Below are 25,805 nucleotides of genomic sequence, written 5' to 3'. Positions count from 1 at the left end.
ACCATAAATTACATCACTGTTTTACACTGCATCATGTTGTAAAATTAATGATGACATCCTGTGTTTTTTTCTCAGTGTTTCTGGTGTGCAATCAACTCATTCAAAAGACTGTCAGACTGAAGCATCCATAATTTGATGCAGTAAAAATACAGAAAGGTGCTACATCTATGACATTGTACTGTAATTGTACACAGGTAAAAAGAGAAAAAAATGTATTTACTTTGATAAAAAATGACATGCAGTTTTGTATCTTAAATGTGCAATAATGGTTTTAATAAGCGCTTTTTAACTCTACTTCCATGTTTTCAATTAAGCATGAAATGAAACTCTGCGTTGTGGGTCCAGGTTTATAGATGGAGCAATTATCCCAAACATGGACAAAATCAGTCAAAATAACTCAATAATCATTGTGTTTGGAGAAGCTTGTTCTTATAAATTAAATGTTCATCATATCTCACACCTGGAATGTGTGTGCATGTTTGTCCTATCATTGTCCACCTGCCGGGAACTCCTAATAGCTCTGCAGGCCTTCTAAATCCTGGTGGAAATGAGAGTACTTTCTTTGGTTTGGAGAGATTATGAAATCCGTTGATTCCTAAGCCTAAAAGTAGGACCAAATACATGTATCCATCACAGGTTGAATTGTGGGTCAATTAGGACGGGCCCAGCTTCTCCTGCACTTAAACTATTCCCATGACTAAGAACATAATATACCCCCCCACCAAAGGCCCCCAGTGTGCACCTCATTATCATCACTGCTGTGGGTCTCTTGAAGGAGAACTTCAATCAACTTCTCTCTGATTTATCATCTCAGCAACTACAGCTCTTTTCTGTTTTCCCCTCCCACCATTAATGTTTAAACACTGTTCTTAAACTCTGCACAGTATGACTGAAATGAATAAAGCAATGAAAGCAATGAATTGACGCACAGGACGTATTATCATGTTAATACCTTTAACATATATGACATGTTTACACTAACCCTCTTTATTTTTTTCAGAAGAGCAAAGCAACACATGATCTGATATGATAAATTTGGAAACAGAGCTCAAGCGTAACAGTTTCCCTGCTGCCTTGGGCAACCAGATTTGGACCGCTATCAAGCATCTGTGCAGTTTGTTTCTCCCTATTGGTCAACCACTGTTGCTATGAAAAAAGATGGAAACAACGAAACTGGTGAAATAGAGTGCAGAATAAAAAAAAGCCAAACAATGACCCATCAACATCTTCGAACCAGAAGAGAAGTACATGGTGAAACAGAGGGCACAGAGGACATCACGCTTTAGAGTATGAATGCAGCAAACAGCCAACAAAAGCCTTATTCATACACGACAGACACATATCACAGGTTGTCATAGGCAGCCTGTGCCCTAGCAGTAAGAGAGATATTACAGCTTAAAAGCTTGTGAGAAGTGCATGTGCTACATGCATGAAAAGATTTTATTTTTCAACCATGATATACACAATGGAGGCCTAAAGGTTGGAGGAGCAGCTTGTGACTGGAAAGTTACTAGTTTGATCCCTGTACTGCCACCATAATCTGGGTAGAGGAAGTGCCACTCCCAAATTACCACCGCTGAGGTGCCCTAAAGCAAGGTGCTCGTCTTTCCATCTCTGACACAAACAACAAAAGCCCAAGAAGCAAACTTGCTCTTACCCAATAATACAGAAAAATGAGGGAAGAAAAGTCGTCAAAACTCCCCGTGAGCCTCAGATTCACTTAGCAGCAGTTTCACACTCACACGTTTTCACATTCCCAGCATGCAACAAGCAAGATAGATAGAGAGAGCAAGAGAGAGAGGAAGCACTGTATGTTTGCAGGTTTAACAGTATGCTACACAGCTTTGACTTGTATCTGTCCCTCTTGATGTTGGTTGATGTATAAATAGTGTGCTTTCCTCTGTATATTTCTCAGGTGGCTGTGACAGGGGCACCCCCGGGGCAGGACCCATGAGGAGTCATAGAAGATGCTCACAGCCTGGGCGCTTCTGCTCTTCTTAGCCATGTGGGTGAGAAGTACCTCTGGTGGCCCGCTCTCCTTCAGAATAGGTAAAGTGTATGACAAAATCGCAATATTGTACGTTCTTGTGATAGTGGAAAAACTGCTGCACACACATGTTGACCCTAGAAGTCTTCTTTTTTTATTGGTTTAGAGACATTACAACTCGCACTTGCAGGATATTCATACACTACATGCATAAAAGGATTTTCTTTTTCATATTAATTGAAAAATCTGCGAATGAATTCATTTCAATTTTTAATTATCAAGCTTGAGTTTTAATGAAATTACTGTTAAAATATCAGCTCAATTTGAAAGTACAGTCTAACTTCACAGTCTCTAATGGGAAAATTGGCTGAAGAAATTCAATCAAAAGTGTTGAGAAATATCCATATTCACTCAGTCACGCATGGCTTGAGGTAACAGCAGGCTAAAAAATTCATATGTGGCTATGACACAATCCTACTTGGCTCTGAAATACACAAAGAATTATCCACATTTGTTCTATGCAGTGTTGCAGAGAGAAATTCATGGAGTATCTGTGTAGAATCAATATAGCATAGACATCCATAAAAACTAGCCAATTAAGGGATTTTAAACAGTTAAGTTACATGTTTATTATAACTGAGAATATCGGGATGGAGAAGTTTAATAATGTATGTACTTTTTTACAGTGTATTAATTCATATACAACTGTACAGCTGTTATCTTACAGACAGTTACTGAACATGGAACTACAATCAAAATATATTAATATGATATAATATTATATTAATATTAGCTTTAACCACAATTTTAAAAATCTAAATCTGCTTCTCACACTGTTGTGAATGTAACCTGAAACTCAGGAGACATTTCACTGACACATTATAGCATAATAGCATATATCATGATTGTAAATTAAGCGTCACTTCTGAAACCATTTTAAATACATTATGATTAGTATAATTTCTAGCTAAATCAATGGTATTGTTATGCCCGCAGCTTGAACAGTTTAAAACAATAGCACAAAGTCTAGCAGAAACCACTGTGATATTTTGCTTCTGAAAACAATGGCAGGTCAGTGGACCAAGGTTGAAACTGACTGGACTCAAAAGTCTCATAACCTGCCAGAGTCTATTGTTAACCAATGGGAGTTGTTCCTTCTTGTTATTATTCTCCTACAGTCAGCAGGTCTGTGACACCCTGTCACTAGCTCCCCATCTACAAAAAGTTTGACTGACTGTCTCTTTATTTATGTATAGACCCCTTGTATTAGATGGGAAACTGTGTGTGTGTGTGTGTGTATATACTGTATATAGAAACAGATGGGAAGTAGCGGTAAAGATAGAGATTAAGAATGAGATTGCTTCTACAGCTCACAGTCGGTGCTCCCGTCGTGGTCTCTCAGTGGCTGGCTTTAAATTTATAGCACGGTTGTCAACTTTCAGAAACAGCTGAGAGTGAGATTTGTTGTCAGGGGAGAAGGGTGGAAGTTAATAACTCAAAATCAGTATACAAATCCCCATGTGGTTATTGTAAGGTTATTTAAACATCAAGTAAACACAAACCACATTAAAAATGTGAACGTTTAAAAATTAAGGATAAAACTATTGATAACAAATAGTTTGCCTTTGTGAAAGCTAGCCTCTTCTGGTGTAATGGATTCAGTTCTTAATATGATAAAACTACAGTGCATATTTTCTGGAGAAATGAGTTTCAGTAATGGTGAAAAATTGTTTAGTTTAACTCAGACTCAGTCCCAGTCTCACAGGCTCATGAGTGCATATTGGAACTGATCTTTCCTTCCTCCCTTTTCTTCTCCTAATGTGTGAGAGAAATACGGCTTTTTATCCTTCCAGTATTTTGACCCATGACAAAATGCAGTCAGTTCAACTGTCATCTTTTAACAGTATCAATCATTTTTATTTGTGAACAAGACATATTTTTGTATCACTCATTAATTTTCTCTCCTGTCTGCTCCCTGTCTCACAGCTCTGTCACAGCACAGCTATGGTTTGCAGAATGTTTTTTGGTGGTTTGGCATATGATGCCCCAAACCATCTTTTTTATTTTGAAAACAACACAGCTTCAAGGTTTAGACCGAGAACAAGTCATTCCTTGTTCATGAATATTGTTGGATAAATGACTAGCAGCCCAATGTCTCTGCTTTCTCTCTGCATTTCCTTCCACCCTCCACCTTGTTTGTACAAACAAGGTGGAGGGTGTACAAAAGCACCTCTGCAGCGATGGTGGTTTATGTTTAGTTCAGTCATGTTGCATCGTTAATGGATAATTAGGCAGTTGGCCTGTTTTTCCTTTTCTTCTAATGTCATCTGTGCACAGTACCAGCCTCTTCGCCAGTGTACTGTCAGTATGTGCTTGTGTGTGCTCTCCTTCTGTGTGTGTGTGTGTGTGTGTGTGTGTGTGTGTATTTATGCACAAGGCAGTACAAGGCAGTACAAGGCATAGATATGCACAAGCATAGACACACACACATTTCAAAGCACACCCAGGCACACAAACAAACACATACCCCCAAACACCACCACAAACTCACTGCCATTTGCGCTCTAGGAGATGGTATTTAACATGGCTGTCCCTTGAGTCCTGCCTGGCTGGCATAATGTCACTGTCTGGCCTTCTCTGAATGTATTAGGGCCAAAAACAACCTCCCGCCCCTGCCACATTCCCCACCAGGACCATCCAGCAGCCAGCAGCAAGCTGAGTGTAGGTGAACTGAGGAACTTATATTTGTCTCTGCTGTGTAGTTGGAAAATTCAGGGATAAAATGGACTTTCGTTTGTAGATTAATATGTACAATGGGTCTATATGCCCTCTGATGCACCCTCTGATTGGAAAGGTAGGTTAACATAAAAGTCTTCCATGCCATTTTTCACTGCTATAACTTGCAGTGTTGTTGGAAATTGTTGTAGAGCAATGAAAGATTAATTACAGCAATATTGACCTGAGAAAGTATAAATAATTGAATTTGCTTCAGTATTGCTTCGAGTAAGAAATACCACACAGTAGGGGTGGATGGTATAAACGGTATAGAAATACACCGGTATGAATTTGCCATACGGTATGGATTTTGACTAAAGCGTGCTACCCAGTAGAGCCCTCATTTTGCTTGACCCAAGAGTTGTCCCAAATTTCATCGCAGGATTCGTCGTCATCAGCCTGCGCTAGCTCATGCTGCTTTGTTTAGAAACAAAAAATAGATGAAAGTGCTCCACACAATGATGAAGATGAAGAGTTGGTAAGAAAGGCCAATGCAACTTCCATGATATGGACATGGTTCGGGTTTAAAAAATCAAACATTATAAAATAATAATCTACGAATTATGTCGGATGACAGTGGTTGCAAGGGGTGATAATACAAGCAATACTTTCTATCACCTCAGCCCTACCACACAGACAAGTGAAGCTTTAACAAATCATGAATAGCATACTTTAATAAACAATACATTAGGTAAAATCAATTACCTAATGTATTATTTCATGACGCTATCATGAAATAACATTCTGTTGAGAAGAGCTCCTGTTAATTCAGAGTATAAGTAAAATGAACAAAAACAGATTGCATAATATTACATGAAAAATCCCTGTTCACTACCATATGGTGCGGCTTGTTGTTGTGGGTGGTATTCCCCCATTAGTTAAGTGAAAGAGCGTCTGCCATTTTAATTTCATCCAGCCAATAAGCCGCTGCTTATGCTAACTTCATCTCCCACACATGCATAATCACTACTATGAGATGATTAAGAAAGGGAGTGAAAATCTAGGAAAATTGTCAGGAGAACCACATGATCCTTCATTAGAGCTACATTCATCAACACTGCCAACTTTAACTTACACTGCAGAGCCCTCAAATGCATCATGCACACACACACATATACACACTGCCTCTGTCCAGTTCTATCCTATCTTTGCATCTTATAGCCCCTACTGAAATTAATAATTAATAAAAATTATTAAAGAAAAGTAGTAGGAGCAAAGCAAGGTGGTGTAATGTTAGATTAGATTCAACTTTATTATCATTATACATGCACAAGTACAAGGCAATGAAATGCAGTTTAGGTCTAACCAGAAGTGCAATAAGTAAGTGCAGGATATTAAGTATGTGCATAAATGCAGGATAGAGCAATATTATGAAAATATTGAAAATAAGTGGTACTATGGACATTATATTCAGATGGCATTTCTATAAACAGAAGTATACTGATGGATATGTATCATAATGATTTGGACTGGGCAGAACAGTAGTGCAATGAATATTAAGTAGTGGTAGTGGAGTTATTGCAGTATTCAGTACATAGTACTGGAGTGCAAATGATGCAGTATATGTATAAATAAATTGTCCGGTAGTGCAAATGAACATGTGGTACATGTAGCAAAAACAATATAGCAGCATTTAAAGTTAAGGTATATGGGGGGACAGTGGAATCAGCGGGGGGCAGAGTTCAGTAGGAAGGCAGCTCTGGGGAAAAAAGCTGTTTCTCAGTCTGCTGGTCCTTGTCCGGAGGCACCTGAGGCGCCTGCCAGAAGGCAGCGAAGAAAACAGTCTCTGGGCGGGGTGAGAGGAGTCCTTAAGAATGCTGCGGGCTCGGTGCAGACAACGTTTCCTCTGGATGTCCTCAATGGCTGGAGGTGGAGTCCCTGTGATGCGTTGGGCAGTTTTCACCACCCGCACCAGTGGCTTGTGCTCTGCACCAGAGCAGTTCCCATACCAGACTGTGACACAGTTGGTTAGGATGCTCTCTACTGTGCAGCGATAGAAGTTCACCAGGGTAGCTGAGGACAGTTGGTTCTTCTTCAGTGTCCTCAGGAAGAAGAGGCGCTGGTGAGCCTTCTTGACCAGGCAGAAGGTGTTGGTGGTCCAGGACAGGTTCTTTGAAATATGGGTCCCCAGGAACTTGAAGCTGGAGACACGCTCAACAGCCATCCCGTTAATGTGGATGGGGCCATGTGTGCCTCCTCTCTCCTTCCTGAAGTCCACGATGAGCTCCTTTGTCTTGGAGGTGTTAAGGAGCAAGTTATTGTCTGAGCACCATGTGGCCAGGTGCTGGACCTCCTCCCTGTAGGCAGTCTCATCGTTGTTGCCGATGAGACCAATTACCGTAGTATCGTCTGCAAACTTGATGATAGCGTTAGATCCATGCACAGGCCTGCAGTCGATTGTGAAGTGGAAGTAGAGGAAGGGGCTCAGCACACAGCCCTGTGGTACGCCAGTGTTGAGTGTGATGGTGGTGGAGCAGTTGTGGCCTGACCTAACAAGCGGAAGTCTGTTTGTCAGGAAGTCCATAATCCAATTGCAAATGGAGGTGCTAATGCCCAGGTTTCCAAGTTTGGTGATTAACTTGGAAGGGATGACAGTGTTGAATGCAGAGCTGAAGTCAACAAGGTTTTTAAAAAACATTAATTTCACTATTGGTACATTTCAGTGCCTCCTTAGCTTGATCAACTATTTAATCTTGTGAGATTCCAAATAAGTGAGTCTCAATACACTGTATTAATCAGTGTTGCTTTTGACAGACAGGTAAAAGATGTGTCAACATCTTAACAATTCAAACAGGCACTGACATCAGGTTCTCGTATCTCTCTGAAGCCCACAGACTGTTTCCTAGCATTGGGCTTCACCACAGGGAAGGCCTCCCCCTATGAGACCAACACTGAATTTAGCTGTTGGCACCCACTGGGTGTCAGCTCACTCAAGTGCTGTGAAATTCCCTCGGCAGATATCCTTTCGCTCACCTTAAATGTGCTGTCTGTGAACAAGAGAGCAGGCTTTGTATTTAATTCTCAGAGCATGTGTAGTCCCTCTTACCAGAGAAAGGATTAATATTGATTGTTATGAAAAAATCAGTTGTAAGTTACAGTGCACACGATATATACAACAACAGCATTTTTATTGTTCATAATGGATTTGGGGAGACAAAATCTTCCATGGTCTTGTTTTGTATTGCATTACATTATGCATTATGCCCTTAAATGGATAAATCAAGTGTGCTTTAAATGTTTCCCACTTTGCTTCAAAGGTAGATGCTGTCAGGGTTGTTCCTCAGCAACCTTTTGAGAAAACCGTTTGAATAATATAAATTATTTCACATGAGCTGTTATAGAGTGACAGCACGCTCAAAGACTCTACTCCGGGACATAGGACGGTCTGACACATGCCACATGAACATTAAAGATAGATATTTCTTTATCTTTAAAACATTTGAAGTTGCTCAATATTTATATATTGATCAATCAGTGTATGTTTTAACTGGGTGCATGTTGTTCCACTACTAAATCTATCAATATGTAGTTTGTTTCATTGTTATCATTTAATCAAATTTTATGACATGAATACATTGTCAATATACAACTGTTTACTTGGAATAAGTTATGCAAAGGGTGACAGGGGAATGTATTAAAAAAATATATTTTACTGCCACTGACATTTCATGAATAATCACTTTTCTTATTATTAGGTCCTCAGGGATAACTCGAGAGCCAGGCTGTCTATGTTTGTTGGTTTTAATAGCCTATTTAATGATAATTTTAATCACTCTAGCCATAGTCACAGTGGCAATAGGATGGGCAGAAAAAACCCATGCATAATTTTCCCCAGAAACTTCCTCCAGCTCCCTGTCTGATCCCCATGTGCTCTCAGGCCAGCTGGGAGATGTAATCCCTCCAGCATGTCCTGCATCTGCCCCATCGTCTCCTCCTAGTTGTACACCACCAGAGGTGGAGGCCTAGGGGCGTCCTTAACAGACGCCTGAGAGTCATAAACTTGCTCCTCTCTATGTAAAGAAGGAATAGTTTCATAATGCGGTCATCCCAAATTGATAAACTTCACACTGTACCACATAGAGTGAATTATATCTTAGATTATTTTGGTCTTCTGTATCCATAATCTCTTTCTTGCAGTCACTCTCAAACCTGAGGCCGTAGATACAGTGGAGTAGACCCTGCTTTATTACAGATGGTCCCATCTCTCAAGCGTATGCTCCATCAACTTTAAGCACACTGACCACTCAGTTTCTTGTGTTGACTGTTTAGGTTATTAAAGCTCCTGTGACACAATGATACAGTATTGTTACCTTTACTGCTATATGCCATTGTTAAACCATGGCCATAGCAACCTGAGCCATATGCTCTTGTTTTTGTGTGACATTTTTATTTATTTATTTTATTTGTAAGGCACCATGTACAATATTAAATATAAATGTTTCCTTTTGATGTATTGTACCAGAGTTAGTAAGTTTTTACATCTGCATTCCCTTGGCAAGTCACAATTAAAACATACGCACAGTGACAGAACACTACCAAACAAACTAGACAAACAAGACACATGATATAAAATTACACACAGCAGTATATCCCACACAGACAATGTCAACAACAAGTGTATGTTAGACAAATTAAGAATAATTGTATACAAAGCATATCTAATAAAATGGTCAGTGAGTCAGTGGTTGAGTCAGTGGTTTGTTGAATAGCCTTTAGCAGACATCAATTTTGCTAAAAAGTCTGGAAATGTTCCACTAATCCTGTGATCTTGTGATTTTGTCTGCATATAAATAGTAAATATAGAAATGCCCTGTACAGTCCTGGCATTTAAACTTTCATCAAATTTCCCATACCTTTTAAGTATACATGTAAATGTCAGCAGGCATACTGAAGTTGCTCAATTTTTGAGTGAGGTGTCTATAGTCGTTATTATCCGTCTATACAATACACACCGCAGGGAAAAAGGCCCAAAAATACTTACGCTGGTGTGATGGCTTCTGTACCAGCTTGGAATGCAAATATAAAGTAAGTTAGTCTTGGATAATGTTGGATGTTTATTCGTTTTTTGTAAAGTTTTCAGCTGTTAAATGGCAGCGTCTCAGTGTCGCCATTTCATTGACATCCATTGATACATGTATATAATTTCTGTTTGTGCAAAAGGGTAAAGTACATTGATTTCTTTCATACTAAATGTCAAATTTTAACTTTCTAAATAGTATATTGTTTGGAATAAGTACATGGCTCAGCTCTAGTTTGCCATATCCAGATAACAGGAAATAGTTTAGTGATTTTTTTTTAAGTTTAGCAGATAAATCAACATATCATTGTTTCTAAAGTTGTTTAATTCTATTTAGTGGTTCTAACAACACAGTATGACAGCACTTTTGCGAAAACAGCTGGATTTTTTATAGTCTACATTGTTTCATATGCTGCAACATCTGACAAAGAACTGTGTGTTAATCAATTATGTATTTAATGAAGTTTGCATTAGTTCAGGCAGGACACAAAAGTCATGTCATCAGCTGACACAATAATCTCCAATCAAGTTTGACACCTTATTAAGACAACTCATAATAACATTCTAACTAATAGGACTTGTATTATAGCTGAATACTGGGACATGTATGCTGTGTGAAACCTGCTGCTGTACTCACAAACACACACTGCAAGAGATCTAGCCTGAGGCTTGTTAAACACAAAATGTTCATATTTCTTTACATTACTCTAAAACACTTACAGAGCATCGCTGAGTACTGAGGGAGTAGCAACCAGACTTGCTCCACAGGAAAAAGTCAGGCAAATCTTTCTTTGCCTCTTTGCTCCCTTTTCCACACTCAGTGGGAGAACACAGTAGAGGATTCTCAGTGGACTGAATTCAATTGGCTCCGCTTTTGCAGCAGCACAGGCTGAGCCTGCACTGTCTTTACCAAGCCTCTCAAGATTGGCATCACTGGAGCTGTTAGTCAGGGTGCGATGCAGTTTGTCGTGAGATAGATGTAAGAAAGGCAAAACGTGTGTGATGTAGTGCTTCTCACTGGAGACACCGCTTTTTAAGTAAATACAGTAGAAATGCATAAACTAGCTCTCTGTCTTTAAGTTGTAGCCTCAGGGGAAGTCCTGATAAATATACATTTGTGCGTGCATCCTAGAAACACAAACACTTGTAGCCGTGTATCACACACACAAATAACAAATTAGACTTTATTAGGTTATGTGATTTGTGATTTTGTGTTATTTCACTCAGACTTGACACTCAATTTCACATTTAATGTTTTGTTTTTATTATTTATTCCAAAAATATTTGTACATGGCAACTTTATGGTTAAGGTATAGTAAAGCTTAGGCAAGTAAAACACTCGTGCAGTGGTTATGGTTTTAAAAATAGTTTTATTGTTTCAAACTTTGGTCTCCGGCATGACATGCTACATGCTCATCTACTACACTTCTTTCTTCTTTCTTTTTACTTTACTACATGAAGGGCACGCTACTTCCTGTACTGATTCTGCATGTGGGCATTGGACATACATCATGTGCTGCAGAATCATCCAGTATGAACAAAATTTCTAGGGATACTGAGCTGGTGTGTGTGCATGTGAGTGTTTGTTCATGTATGTGTGCACACGCGCATACCGTATGTGTGTCTATTCACTAAGGGTGACCAGTGAAATTTAAGCCCACAGGTAGAGTCTAATAGTGTAATTAGCCCTGCTGAGCTAATACCCACAATTCAGCAGCACCACACTGTCAATTTCCTCGGTTCAACCCCATGCACACACTCACAGTGACTTATTAAGGCTGCCTGCTAGAACCACCATGGCTGAGTCATTGTGCCCTTGCCTCCAGTCAGGTTCATTTTGCCCTCATACACTCTTGACTTCAGTTGGCATCTATGAACTCACTTAACTCACTGTTACTGAAAGAGCAGGGAAGATAGCATGTTGGGAGGGAAGGATAGTAAATAACTGTAAGGAAAGTATCCTCCCTCACTTTGAAATATCCTTTGAATTGTAGCCTTAGTTCCTCTGAAGTAAAATTTTCACACGTTCCTTATGAACGCAGGCTAGCAGAGACTGATGTCCAGCAGAGGAGCAATGTTAGGAGACGTCATGATTAATCTCCCTACTTTTAATTACTCAGCCATGTGCTGTGAGAGTCATTAGATTAATGACACTCAGACATGTGTACTCACAGACCTGAAGCTACAGGGCACATCTGAGCTGAACCCTTTTTAGATGACCTCCTGTTATAAGAGCCAACTGCCCAGTTGTCTCTGTTTCACTCAGATGCCAACAAATGTAATGAGGACATATTGGGGGGGGCTTAATTACGGTGTGTGTGCCTGGAGGCAACAATGTTCATTGTTACCGGATATTCCTCAAAAGTCAGTCCTCAAAAGTCAGTCACCAAATTTGAAATTCTTTGTTTGGGATTTTTTGGGAGGAAATAATGTGAGTAGAATGCAGCCCATGTATATGCATAGACAAATCTCAACCGCAGGCGTTGACTGAACGAGGGAAAGTTTATGATTAATCTCTGAGGTTTTAATTAACAGAGCAGGTGCTGGGACCAATCGTTAAGTTAATAGCACAAATGGCAGATAGGAGTGATGTTATGCAATTACACACACTACTTTGCTCCTGAGTTTACCGCATAAATTATTCAGTAAATCTGATAAAATCAGATTTACTTTGCACAGGCATGTAGAGTATGTGTACACTTTGTTTCAATCACACACCATAACACCCACACACACAAAACACACTCTCCTGAATTAAGGTATCCTCACTGGGATTGATAGAGACAAATTCAAATGAATGTTTGCTCATTTGCCTATGCACATGTGCACATACTCTATATGCACTCATAGAAAATGCTTCCCTATCCTCAGTTACACACAAACATGAAAACACTGGTACTTAAATTATTAACAAACTAATTACAAGCTGCAGGGTGGTGTTTGTGGATGTGTAATGGAGCTTGTCACATGCTGAGATGGAAGGCATGAGCTTAGAGCGTATGAACAGTATTACTCTATGCTTTACAGTGGTGGTGTAGAATGAAGGTCATAACCAGGGCATTGTAACAGCAGAATCATGGCTCAAGTTTAAATGGAATGAGGTAAATGCTCTTTTATCCTGCTGGTCTGGGGATTAAACCATAGACCTCCTAATCACAATTGCTTCTCTAACCTTTAGGCCACCACTGCCCCAGATCAGTGATACAAGCACAGTAGATATGATAGGACATGTGCACTGTTAAATGCAATCATGTACAATAGCACTATGACAAATACTACCTTCGTGAAAGTTGGGGTGTGGTGAAGACTGTGTCATTGATGTGCTGAATGTATGGTGTTGTCTACCCCTATTTACATAGTGTAATGTCTGAACAAAAACTTGTTCAACCAAATCTCACATGGCATCTATCTGGGACAAAACCTGGATACCAGCCTATAAAACCAACCAACAATGTACCAGCATCTGTAACACTCTGGATTATGGTAAAACTTTGGTTTCTGCTGCTAGCCTACCTCTTATGAAGGTCCTTGCATAATTTTCAAGTCGTATCTACTACTTTTGCACTTATTCATGTTGTTTAAGCCTTAAAGGATAGGTTCACATTTTTTCAAGATTTGTTTTAAAACAATACTCACATGTCCATATGTACATTTAAACAGTTTTTGCTTGCTGTAATCATTCCTCCTGTTCATACTAGCCATTAAGAGATGCCTTCCTAATGCACTTCCAATGGAAGAGATGGGGGACAAAATCTACAGTCCTCGGTTCGTGCAAAAATACATTCCAACGTTTATCTCAAGTTAATGTGAGGCTTAAAGTTTTTTTTTTTTATAACAGAATTCCCTGTTTGTGTTTCTCCAGACTATGATTTCATGCTGTGCTCCTGTCAAGAGATAGTTACACAAACATGGAATTTCATACTAACTTGGAAGATGCTCTCTTGATTTGTCTAACTCACACTGCTGAGGCCTCAAATTAACTTCAGATAAAATTTGGAAGGTATTTTTGCACAGAACGAGAACTGTGGATTTTGTCCCCCATTACTTACTTTGGAAGCCCATTAGGAGGGGATCTTCAAGGAGGAATGATTACAGTGAGTAAAACCTGTTTCGATGTTCAGCTGGCACCTGACTGGTATTTTTAAGACAGGCTTGAAAAATTGTCAATGTATTCTTTAAAATGTCAAAAAAATTGCAATTTTACAGAATTTCGTAAAAGGTATAATGTGTCAAGAATTTGATAGTAAAGGATTTCTTGCAACTCAGCATTGATACAATTAAAATAGTTTTTGCCCGAGTCAGCCAAACCTCCTATCCCTAAGATGAAGGAAACCAGAGCTTACCTCAGAAACGTAGGTGGCACATTTGACCAGCAGCTCAGAACATTTGATTCATTCCTATTTTTCTAGATGTAGAACACTGATATGACATTTTATCTCAACCTGAGATGGACATGATCACTCATGCATTCATTTTATACCGCTTTGATGATTCTAAGTCCCTTTTCACTTGCCTTAGCAACACATTCCTGGATCTCTTACAAATGGTCCAGAATGCCGCTGCTAGGCCATGTCCTTTTTATTCTGGCTCCATGTAAAATTCAGAATCCAGTTGGAGATCCTTATGGTTACTTTTAGAAGCCTGCATGATTAGGCACCCATCTACATCAGTGAGCTGTAGTTCTGTGTCTGCTGCATGCTGTGTGTGTAATCTACAATAAGTAGCACTTAATACTTTGCCCTACATTTTCCACCGGAAGAAGCAGGGAAGTTTTCCACTGTTTATTTTTATTCATCCCGCATTTGCACCTTACAACGCTGCATTTCCCAGACAAGGACATCAATTTTCTCTTAGCAGTAGCTGTTTTTGTGCAGCGGATCTTGACTCTCCTCATCCATTACAGTCAGTGCATTGTGGAGAGAGCACTGCGTTTAAAGGGAATTAGAGGAGATTATTTGATTAGCCATGATTGATGCCAACCAAACACTTATTGTAATTTATTCCCCTTCTTCTAAACCATTTTACACCTGCAGCACGTGTGCACCACTGCCTTTGGTCTCAAAATGACCAAATATATGTTGCCATAGCCAAGCTCCATGAACTTGTGCCAGTGCTTGCGCTTATGCCTTGATTCATGAAAATATAGCTATAAATACTGAAAATGCTCTGCTTTTCCTCCTGTAGAGAGCTATTATCTCCTGGCAGCCAGCGGGGGGAAACAGCTTTTGTTGACTGGGTTTTGATTAGGGCAGAACAACAAAACATCAATGCCAGGTACATATGCATGCATATACTGGCTCATGCATATACAGTACTTAAGCATCAACAGGCATTTTCTCTCCCTCTCTATCTGGATATTTTTAACTGCGCTGCCAGTTAACTTTCTTGATGTCCTCTTTTTTAGCTGCTTGTTACTCTGTTGCAGTGATAAGATCTTTGTACTCAGATAGGTTCAGCAGTGGTGGCTATTACAATATGTTCTGTATCTACATCTCTTGACCGCAACATTGCTTATGAAGAAAATGTTATGAAAAATCTCTGTATTATTATTTATTGCCTGGATTTCAAGAAAGTTTTCACATAATGTCACTGCCATTAAAAAATCATCCTTCCTACAATAATATGTGCTGTAGGTAGTAACAAGACAACATTTGTGTGTTAAATAGATGTTGAATACATTGATCTCACGTTGTGTTCTTATTTCCTATTTAGAAACCAGTGAGAGTAGCTTTTACTAGTATTTAGTGTTTTTTAATGGAGAAAAGAGCCTGGAGCCATTTATAGATTTTTTTCCCCCCACATTAAATTTACCTTAATATAACCAAGTTTAAAGCAGTGTTTTTCTTACTATACCTTTGCATCTACTTAAGGTCATCTATAAAATGGGAAGTATGTAGAGTAATGTTAAATAGTTGCTCAAAGGCTTATCATAGTCGTTTACATTCAAAAATCCATCTTCATATTCTGAGAAAATCTGAATCAAATATTTGGGCTCTGATTGATTTAGGCAGTATTTAGTCAATGCAGACTTTATTGGCATAATAGGCACCATGAAACTGATTATAAAACAACCTTTTATAAAACAGAAAATTCCCTTAAATTACAGACTTCTTTATTTGCCACAGTAGCGAATTGGATGTGTGTTACAATCAGGATAAATATACTAACTGTGTTTTGATGTACTTGGTCGCACTAACATTAAAATCCTAGTTAAACTGGTGAATTTCCTACAGGATGGCAGGATGATTCTGTGTGTGTGTGTGTGTGTGTGTGATGATAATTTTGAACAGATGAAAGTGTCAGAATTGGTCAAATCGGTCATAATTAAAGGAGAGGGCATGGACTTTTTTAAATCTGTCATGACTGCCCATCATGCTTTGCAGTTGGCAAGTTTTGAAGTTTCAGTGGCTGGCAGGTTCATACATCAATGCAGGCACAGACACACACACAGCCAGGACCATATATTTTTCTTTGTCGTTCTTCCAGCACTCTTAGTAGGGGGTAAAGAAGATCACAAATGACTGCATTACTCCATTCCATTGATGGAAGCCATGCTGAAGCTAACGGCCGTGGGTTTGGATCATCATAGACGGTTTGTATGGGATTTGCTCTATTACTGCAGAGAGATGAGAACAGTGATGAGATATAGCCCCGTGCTATGGCCAGGCAGGTTCATTGACCTATCATTGCAGTTGTTTTTTCTCTCCTGTTTTCTCTGTCTCACTTCAGCCTCTGAGGGCTGTGAGATGGTGCAGCAGGGAATTTGTATTCTTTCTCTGTGAAGTGTAAATGCTTCTCCCTTATATACAGTATTTTTTCTCATTTTTCCTTTTTTCTCCCAAATTCGTATTTGCCAATTCCTCTTGTACTGTGGTGCTTGTCACTGTTGACTTGCAGAGGGTAAAGACAGTCAAGTGTCTCCCCCAGTACACGTGGAGTCACCAGCTGCTGCTTTACATCTGACAGCAAGTCATGCTTCTATACCGGCACCCTGACCAACTAGTAGAAATAGTAGGAACAGGGACATAATCCCTCTCTGGGTCTTGTGAAGGTGGGCGGTGCTTTAATCTGTGGGCCACCTGGGTGCCTGGGATAGCATAAAACTGTTTTGGGCCAATGTACAGTATTGCTAGCAGTGTTTTCACAACCTGACATTTCTAACTTAAATACCATACTTTGAAAAGTATTAATCCTTGACACAATTTTGATCATTTTGTGACAGAACAAACACAAAATTGAGGGTCCGTGTATTTTTTCCGTTTTAAAAAGATAAACACAACAAGATAAGAGAACTTCTTGAGGTATTGCACTTGGTCAAAAACCTAAAATACAAAACAACAACTATTTGAGTCAACAGCCTTAATAAGTTAAGGCTTCATATTTAAGAAATACAGGGTGCATTAAATTATTTAAATGCCAAGGCCATTTTGTAAATGTTTTACAGTAGCTTCAGGCTAGAGCTTCAGAGATGGGTGTTGGCCCAGCAACATGAAACAAAATAGCAAAACAGTATATTTTAATGCCTTAGTAATGTAAGCATAACTTATCTCTCAAGTAAGTCTGCCATTTCCTTTTAGTTTACTATATTTGGTTAAAGAAGTTTTATTTGTTTAGGTTGTTTACTAAACTTGTTGTGTTAGCACCTTTAGTTGGTAGCTTACAAGTCGGTAGAGTATTAGAACCATTAATTTTTTTTAGAAACAGAAAGTCTGTATTTTTTAAAACACTACAAAAAATGTTTAAGTGAAGATATACACCTTACAGTGTCTCAGTCCTAGTTGTCTGTTAATGTAGCAACCTCCCATATAACCAGGTGGTGAATTGTGCACACTGGTTTGGTTCCTGTGCCCTAGTGTCAAATGCCTTTCTTATCTTGTCCATCCATTTTATACCTGCACGAGCAAATTATCCACACACACTCACTCACATGCACATATGGGGAACCCTCTCCCACGACAGATATACACACTCCTCCCTTGACACCCCATTCTGCCAGTCCCACTCCATTATGCCACATCTTTGATCATGGCTCACAGTGAAGAGTTTGGCGAGTCCTCAGAGCCCCCCTCCCCAGCTGTTGCCAGGCCCTCTGCCATTACAATCGGTTGGCACAGCCATCGGCAGCTGCCACCCTTGCCTTAAGCACCACCTCTGGCCACACAGATGCCTGATGTGTGTATGTGTGCTTGTGCACCTACCTGTGACTGTGTGCTAACGTGTATATGTGCACACATACCTTCGTCAATCTTCTTATCTTTGTGTACCTCTGTGGCATTGCCTGCTGTCTTATTTGAAATTCATTGCCATGTGTTAATGGTTGATTTACCAGGTCCTTCTCCAAGAGGAAAGGGATGGCTGCTTGCTTAATGGCTAAACTTACCCTGGGAGGGACTCCAGGTAGGCTTTTTACCTGATGTGTGACTGGTTGTGAGGACACAGGCAACAGCAAAGCTCACCAGTTATGATGTGTAAACAGAAAACTTGTGGTGCATTTCACATTGTTGTATATTTCAGTGATTCACTCAAGCAGGTCACACTAATCAGTGAGATAGAGGGACCGAATTCAGTCGTGAGGGATGGTGGTAGTGAGATTTGAGAAACAAACTGTGGTTGCTGTAAGGCAACATAATGTTTTTTGTTCATCATTTGCTACCATGTTGTAGTGTCAATGTTCCTCAGTTAATAATGCGTCTGTGAATGTTGCCTAGATACAATATTCAGATCTCTCCAAGTCTGTTTAGTGTTTATATTGTACATTAACATGAAAAAGGTCAAATTTAAAACAGACTTACAAAAAAAGACTGAATAAGGATGAAAGAAGTCTTAAAGTCTTAAAACACAATGAAGTTGAAATAAGAGTTGAAGGTTAAGGGAAAGGAAAGATGGAGATATGGATTATGAAAAAGGACTAATAAAAAGGAGTGGGAGTTGGTTTTACTTAAAACAGCCTTAACATTAAAATATAGCAAGAGCAAAGAAAACATGAATGAGAGCATGGATTTATAGATTCATAGAAGCCAGAGAAAAGGAAAAACAACATTTCTTTTAAGCAGAAATAGAAAGTGAGGATACATAAGGCAAAATTCAGAATGTTGACAATATTTTCTTATCGCCTGAGAGACAAGTACAATGGATAAAAAACAGGGAAGGAAAAGGAAAGAAAAAATAGTTGGACTAAAAAAAGATAGATTACAATGAAAACTGTGGGATGTTGACCACAGAGTGCAGTATTCAAGTGTGATTGAGTTTTCAAGTTTCAGACCTTTTAATTCTTGATATTTTCAGATGAAGTACAGAAGTGCTTTCATGGGCTTATTGTTTTCTTCAAAACACTGAAGTTCAGCAAGTCAATTTACAATGTCTTTTTCACATCTGATTATTTGGACTCAAAGCAGTAGCCTAGTGCTTAAGATTTATGTGACACCAAAGCACACCATGCAACCATATGCAATGGCATATTAAAAAAAACCTCTGAGGTCACTGTTACCATGGCAGTAAATCAATGTTTTTACATGAATATAAAGTCGAAGAAAGGAAATATGTGGGATCTTTGCATTTTATTTTTCAGTCTTTTAGGCCATGCATTTCACAACAAAACCATATGAACACTGAAAATAGGACAAGCATAGTAGCAATGTTTAAAAAAATGGTGTAACAGTACAGAAGAAAACATCCATTCATAAAAATTTAGTTTTTGCTAAATCTGCAGATTTTAAAAGGTCCATTGCATAGCACTTCAAGTCCTAACATAATCCAGTTATACACCCAATGAGGAAAAAAGTGCAAGAGTCAGACCAGTAAACAGCAGAGAATCAGATGGATTAACACGGTACAGGTAGTGGAGATATGACAAATTTCATGACGAGACATCATGGACACCATTGATAAGATAAGCACAGACACAATTAAACACACACATACGACTGGTACTCTAGTGCAGTATGGAAGTCTATTAACTGTGTACAGACAGGTAGGCTATTTTCACTGTGCAGCCATCTGTGTTATTAACTCCCTTTGCACTGAATCAATTGAGAGGTCTCCAGGTGTCAGTATGTCTTAGCATGTGTGTTTGTGTGGTTTTTCTCCTTTTCTGTTTTGCCTCTCTATCACTGGCTCCCTGACTGTTCAGGGTCAGTGGATGATTGTCCCTCTTGTATTTCTCCTATCTCCTTACCTCAGATTACACAGAGTGCAGTCCTGTAGGGAAGCGCCGTGGATTACCGTCCACTCCTGCTCACCTGTGTCCTGTGCTGTCCTGTCCCTGAATCCCTCACCTTATCAGCTGCACACACACCTCAGTAGGGACTCCCATGTGGATACTCCATCCACTGGTCCTATTACAACCCCAATGACAAAGCTTTTTGTTTCTTACTCACATACACTGAAGCAGAGGTACACGAAGACACATTCACAAACAGAGGGTGTTTTCAGCATCAAGCTTAAGCACACAGTGTTTACCCTGGCAGATCCCTGGAGGTCTACAACTTACATTGTTAACCCTCCTATTCTGTTCGCTAGGGTAACCGCTATAGTCCGTGCCTGCATGATAACATCCCACACCTATTCAACATACAGGCTTCATTTATGGAGCAGTGTGTCTGTGTGTGTGTGTGTGTGTGTGTGTGTGTGTGTACAATCGAAAGGTGCTGTGTAGCGGTTAGGTGGCCTCCAGGGCCCCAACTAGCCATCTGGGTTCAGTGCACTGTTTAGGTGCAGGTATAATGAGGCAGAAGTGGCCCTCATTTGAAGCACCAGATAGTAGAAACAGCCAGGGAGAGACAGAAACGTTGCCTCTCGGATACTGTGGCTGTAGAAGCAAAGGGCATGAGCTCCCTGGAGGTACAGCAGTGGCTCTGAGGGGATGATGACGACACACATGTATGCAGGCACCGACCAGCACACTGTACTTGTCACAGACTCCATGTTTGTTCTCCCTGGAGTTTTATTAGGCTAAGCTATGGGAACTTTGGATGCCCTCAGATACATCCTGCCCCTGCTCAACACCCCATCACTCGCAAACGACTTGTCTTGCTCTTCCCCCCTCTGGACATCTCTCCATGCCTTTTCTCTATACATATCTGTCTTCCTTTCCTCCTTCTTATCTTTGTAGTCTTTTCAAAAGTGCTTTAAGTCTCACAAGGAGAGCCTAGTTTCCCTGAAGCCCAGTTTGAGTGTCTAATGCCATCAATGTAGCGATAAACGCAGCCTCACTAGTATCTGTCTCTCAGACCACGCTTAATCCAATCTAACTGATACTTCTTAATGCTGAGTATAGATTTATAGTCAAACCTTAAATTATGCTACAGTTCCCTCTACTTTTTGTATTTTTTATTTGATTCTTGTTTTCTTTTGGATTGGATTTTAATTGATTAAATCACTGTATGTTCATTATTGTGACTCTATGGAAATATGTATCTCAGTTAATTTATCTCATTTCAATCAAGCTATGCAAAATCCTAACACCAGTGCGACCCTGGCCTCTTTCATTTGAAGGTCTTAAAATATTTTCATCCAAGGACTTTCACTTAATCACTTAATGCATGTTGGTTGGATCAGATTAGGAACGACGAATGGCCACGAAGCACACCATTTTTTCTTTTTTGTTTCCTTGAACATGTAAAAGGCAAAGAAGAGCAAGAGAGAGGGGAAGAGAAAATGACTGTGAGCTTGTATCAGTGGGTGTCCAGTACATATCAGTGCTGATACTGTTGAAGGGCCTAAGGAGCTTAGGTTTTGTCTCTGTGGGTGATGGATACTCACAGAGTCCTCAACTTTAGCAGTGTCCCTGCCCGCCCTGTTGAAATGATGATAAAAAGTCAATACTTCATGTGCAGTGGCCATCACTCAGAGTGTGAGTATATGACCACATGCCAGTGTGTAAGAGAGACAGAAAGAAATAAAGAGGAAGAGAATGAGGCAGAGCAAGAGGGAGAGAGAGGTGAGTGATTGAGAGCAAGGTTACTAATGTCCTTTTCGCTGGAACCGCGTGAGCACGGTTTCCATGGGAACGCAGCCGTCTGTCACAGACACGCCAGGCTCCACCTCATCTCAGCCACACCGCTCCTCCTCACCTGAATACTAATCACCTGCACCCGTGACTCAGCACACACCTGGTTGCAATTAGCCACTCCTCTCCACTATAAATCTCCACTCTTCACCTCAGTCAGTGTCCGGTCTCGTTCGCTAGAAGGACAGAGCTACGCCTCCTACCTTCAGTTAACCTCGGACTCTCCTACGACGCTACTTCTTGATCACAGCCATCCAGCGCTACGAACCTCTAACTCGACTCCAGTTTTCTATGGGTAGCAGTTCTCACCCGGCTCCGGAGTGTCTTCTGTCTCCAGTGTGTGTGGCTCCCGTTCCCGTCGCCTCGTGTTCAGCTATCCAGCTCCTGCACGCCACCACCGTCAGTGATACGAGGGACGGTATCTTCTCTACTCCTATAGACTCTCTATTTATCTCTGTAATCAATAAACTCTCGAAATCTCCTTACCAGTGTCTCCGGGTTGGTCTGTCCGTAACAGAAGACCGGACCACACAACAGGATTGCAGCATGAGTGCCACGGATCCATTCCAGGAGCTGGTGGAGATCCTACGCCGTGGTCTCAACGCTCCACCATCATCCACGTCCACCTCCACCACTTCCGCTTCCGCTCCGGTCACTCCAGCAGTTCCGCATTGTTCCAGTCCCATGGCCAAACCAGCGCCCTTCTCTGGCTCGGCGGAGGACTGCAATGGATTCATTTTACAGTGTACCCTGGTCCTGGAAATGCAATCGCCCTTGTATCCCACTGAACGCTCCAAAATAGCCTTCGTTATCTCCCAGCTGCAAGGGAGAGCGTTACAGTGGGCCGAGTCCATCTGGTCACAAAGCGGACCCGTCACCCAGTCTCTGACGAGTTTCCTAGATCACTTCCGCGAGGTATTCGGACGACCCGCCGGTGACTCCTCAGCTGGTGAGAAATTATATCAGCTTAAGCAAGGTCAGCGGTCTATCCAGGACTACGCCCTGGAATTCCGAACCCTCGCGGCAGCCAGCGGTTGGAACGAGCAATCCCTCATCACCACCTTCCGTCAGGGATTGGAACCCCGCGTACAATTGCATCTTGCTGCATACGAAGATACCATCGGCCTCGAAAGGTTTATCCAGTTAGCCATTAGGGTGGCTACTCGTATGCGGACGTGTTTGGTGGAACACCAGGACCAACCATCACACATTCACCATCCCCGTCAGCCAGAGAAATATCGCTCTCCAGAACCTGAACCCGAACCCATGCAGTTAGACTCCAACCATTTAACCCAGGCGGAGCGGCAGAGACGGCTGACCCACAGGTTGTGTTTGTACTGTGGAGCCTCGGGACATAACAGGGCCACCTGTCCCGTGAGACCACCTAAACCTATGGTGAGTGCAATAATTCATAGTCTCCCATGTAGTAAGCCCTTGTCTACAAGAATCATCCTGGTTACACCTACTCTATCCCTTCCAGTACAAGCCCTCATCGACTCCGGGTCAGCCGGCAATTTCATCTCGGGCTCCCTCTGCCGGCAACTAAATATCAAGACTTCCTTCACGTCTACCAGTTACCGAATTACTGCCATAACCGGGAAATCAATCAGCCGCCGTGGGGTTCAGAAGGCTACTGATCCCATCACCCTCCGGGTAGGTCTACTGCATGAAGAACAGCTGCATTTAATGGTTCTGGAGGGTTCGACTGCGGAGGTAATCTTGGGGCGGCCTTGGTTGGAGCAACATGACCCCATCATTTGCTGGGCTACAGGGGAAGTGCTGAAATGGGGCAAGTCCTGTTATCCCGGCTGTTTCCCGCGGCGACCACGACCATCCTCGTATAACTTCCAGAGTCTTCCCGTGTGTGCCACGTCCATCGAGAGTCCTAAGGAGAAACAGTCAGTGGACATCCCGGCTTGCTATGCCGCCTATCAAGATGTTTTCTGCCCAAAGAGAGACTCCCAGTTACCCCCGCATCGGCCATGGGACTGTGCAATAGACCTCCTACCGGGTGAACCAGTGCCCAATGGAAGAATCTATCCATTGTCCCTCCCAGAACAGAAAGCCATGGGGGAGTATATTGAGGAGGCCCTAGCCCAGGGGTATATCAGACCATCCACTTCTCCAGCAGCCTCAAGCTTCTTTTTTGTGGCCAAGAAGGACGGAGGCTTGCGGCCCTGTATAGACTATAGAGCACTCAATCGGATTACAGTCAAGTTCCGTTACCCACTTCCTCTCGTCCCTGCTGCACTGGAACAACTTCGTGGTGCCACAGTCTACACCAAGTTGGACCTCCGCAGCGCATACAACCTGATCCGGATACGGGAGGGAGACGAATGGAAAACAGCCTTCGTAACACCCACCGGCCACTATGAGTACCTAGTCATGCCCTACGGTCTGGCTAACGCCCCTTCCGTCTTCCAGGACTTCATCCATGAGGTGCTCCGGGAGTTCCTTCACAAATTCGTCATAGTTTACATCGATGACATCCTGATCTACTCCCGGAACGAGGAAGACCATCGGCAACACGTTGCGGAGGTCCTCGAACGCCTGCGAAGCCATCAGCTCTTCCTCAAGGCTGAGAAGTGCGAGTTCCATCGATCCTCCGTGCAGTTTCTTGGTTATGTCATCAGGAGCAGTGGCATCCAGATGGACGAGGGGAAAGTGGAGGCCATTAGGAATTGGCCCACTCCAACTACGATAAAGGAACTACAACGATTCCTGGGGTTTGCTAACTTCTACCGCCGCTTCATTCAGGACTACAGCAGGATAGTCCACCCTTTGACCAGTCTCCTTCACAACAAGCCCAAGTCTCTGTCCTGGCCACAAGCGGCACAGGAAGCTTTCGACCTCTTCAAGAGAGCATTCACCAGTGCACCGCTCCTCACCCATCCAGACCCCGAGAAACCATTCACAGTCGAGGTGGACGCCTCTACTACGGGGGTAGGAGCGGTGCTATCACAACTACAGGGAGACCCAGCCAAACTCCACCCATGTGCTTTCTTCTCTCGGAAACTCAGCCCGGCGGAGAGAAACTACGACATCGGTGACTGTGAACTGCTGGCTGTGAAGTTGGCACTAGAGGAATGGAGACATTGGTTGGAGGGTGCCCAACACCCATTCACCGTGTTAACAGATCATAAGAACCTAGAGTATCTCAAGAGAGCCAAACGTCTTAACCCACGCCAGGCACGCTGGGCCTTGTTCTTTACTAGATTCCATTTCAACATCTCATATCGCCCTGGATCCAAGAACCTGAAAGCCGATGCACTTTCCCGTCTACACGCTCCAGAAAGCACCACGGAAGACCCAGAACCCATTCTACCCGGCAAGTATTCGTTAATCCCATACAATGGTCAGAGGATTCTGTTCCCTCCTCCAATGTCTCCACTAACACTCCACCGGGCTGTCCCCCCAATCTTCAGTATGTTCCGAGAATCCAGAGAAATCAACTCATCCATACTTCTCACACCTCACTAGGCACTGGTCACCCAGGGGCCAATGAAACCCTCTCGCTGCTACGAGAACGCTTCTGGTGGCCAAGCATGGCAAGGGACGTGAGAAGGTACGTGCAGGGTTGTACAGAATGTGCCATGTCTAAATCTCCGCGTCATCTTCCTGCAGGCAAACTATGTCCCCTACCGACGCCCAATAGACCCTGGTCACACCTAGGAGTGGACTTCATCACCGACCTCCCTCCATCAAACAACAACACCTGTGTCCTGGTAATCGTGGACCGTTTTTCGAAGTCCTGCCGTCTCATCCCTCTTCGAGGACTACCTACGGCCATGGAGACGGCAGAATGTCTCTTCAACCATGTCTTTAGATACTATGGGATACCTGAAGACATAGTTTCAGATAGAGGTCCACAATTCATCTCCCGGATTTGGAAAGCCTTCTTCTCGCTCCTGGGTGTGACCATCAGCCTCTCCTCTGGTTACCATCCCCAAAGCAACGGCCAGACGGAGAGGAAGATTCAGGATATTGGGCGTTTTCTACGTACCTTCTGCCATGGCCAT

At 41.8% G+C, this 25,805-nt stretch overlaps 1 protein-coding gene across 8 annotated transcripts in view; it reads left to right on the top strand.

Moving 5' to 3' along the window:
- Window positions 1–25,805, top strand: part of grik4 (glutamate receptor, ionotropic, kainate 4) — a 317,151-nt gene that overhangs the window by 160,505 nt on the left and 130,841 nt on the right. For 7 of the 8 annotated variants that reach the window (XM_044203352.1, XM_044203355.1, XM_044203351.1 and 4 more), the window contains one exon: window positions 1,916–2,049. In XM_044203352.1, coding sequence (XP_044059287.1) covers window positions 1,968–2,049 — 82 coding nt within the window. In that variant the 5' untranslated portion in view covers window positions 1,916–1,967. Of the gene's footprint in view, window positions 1–1,915; window positions 2,050–18,108; window positions 18,177–25,805 lie in introns of those variants that run through there. The other variant, XM_044203356.1, reaches the window with a different exon arrangement.

The sequence above is a fragment of the Siniperca chuatsi genome, linkage group LG7 (genome assembly GCF_020085105.1).
Source record: "Siniperca chuatsi isolate FFG_IHB_CAS linkage group LG7, ASM2008510v1, whole genome shotgun sequence".
NCBI lineage: Eukaryota > Metazoa > Chordata > Actinopteri > Centrarchiformes > Sinipercidae > Siniperca > Siniperca chuatsi.
This window is presented reverse-complemented; position numbering and strand designations above follow the sequence as displayed.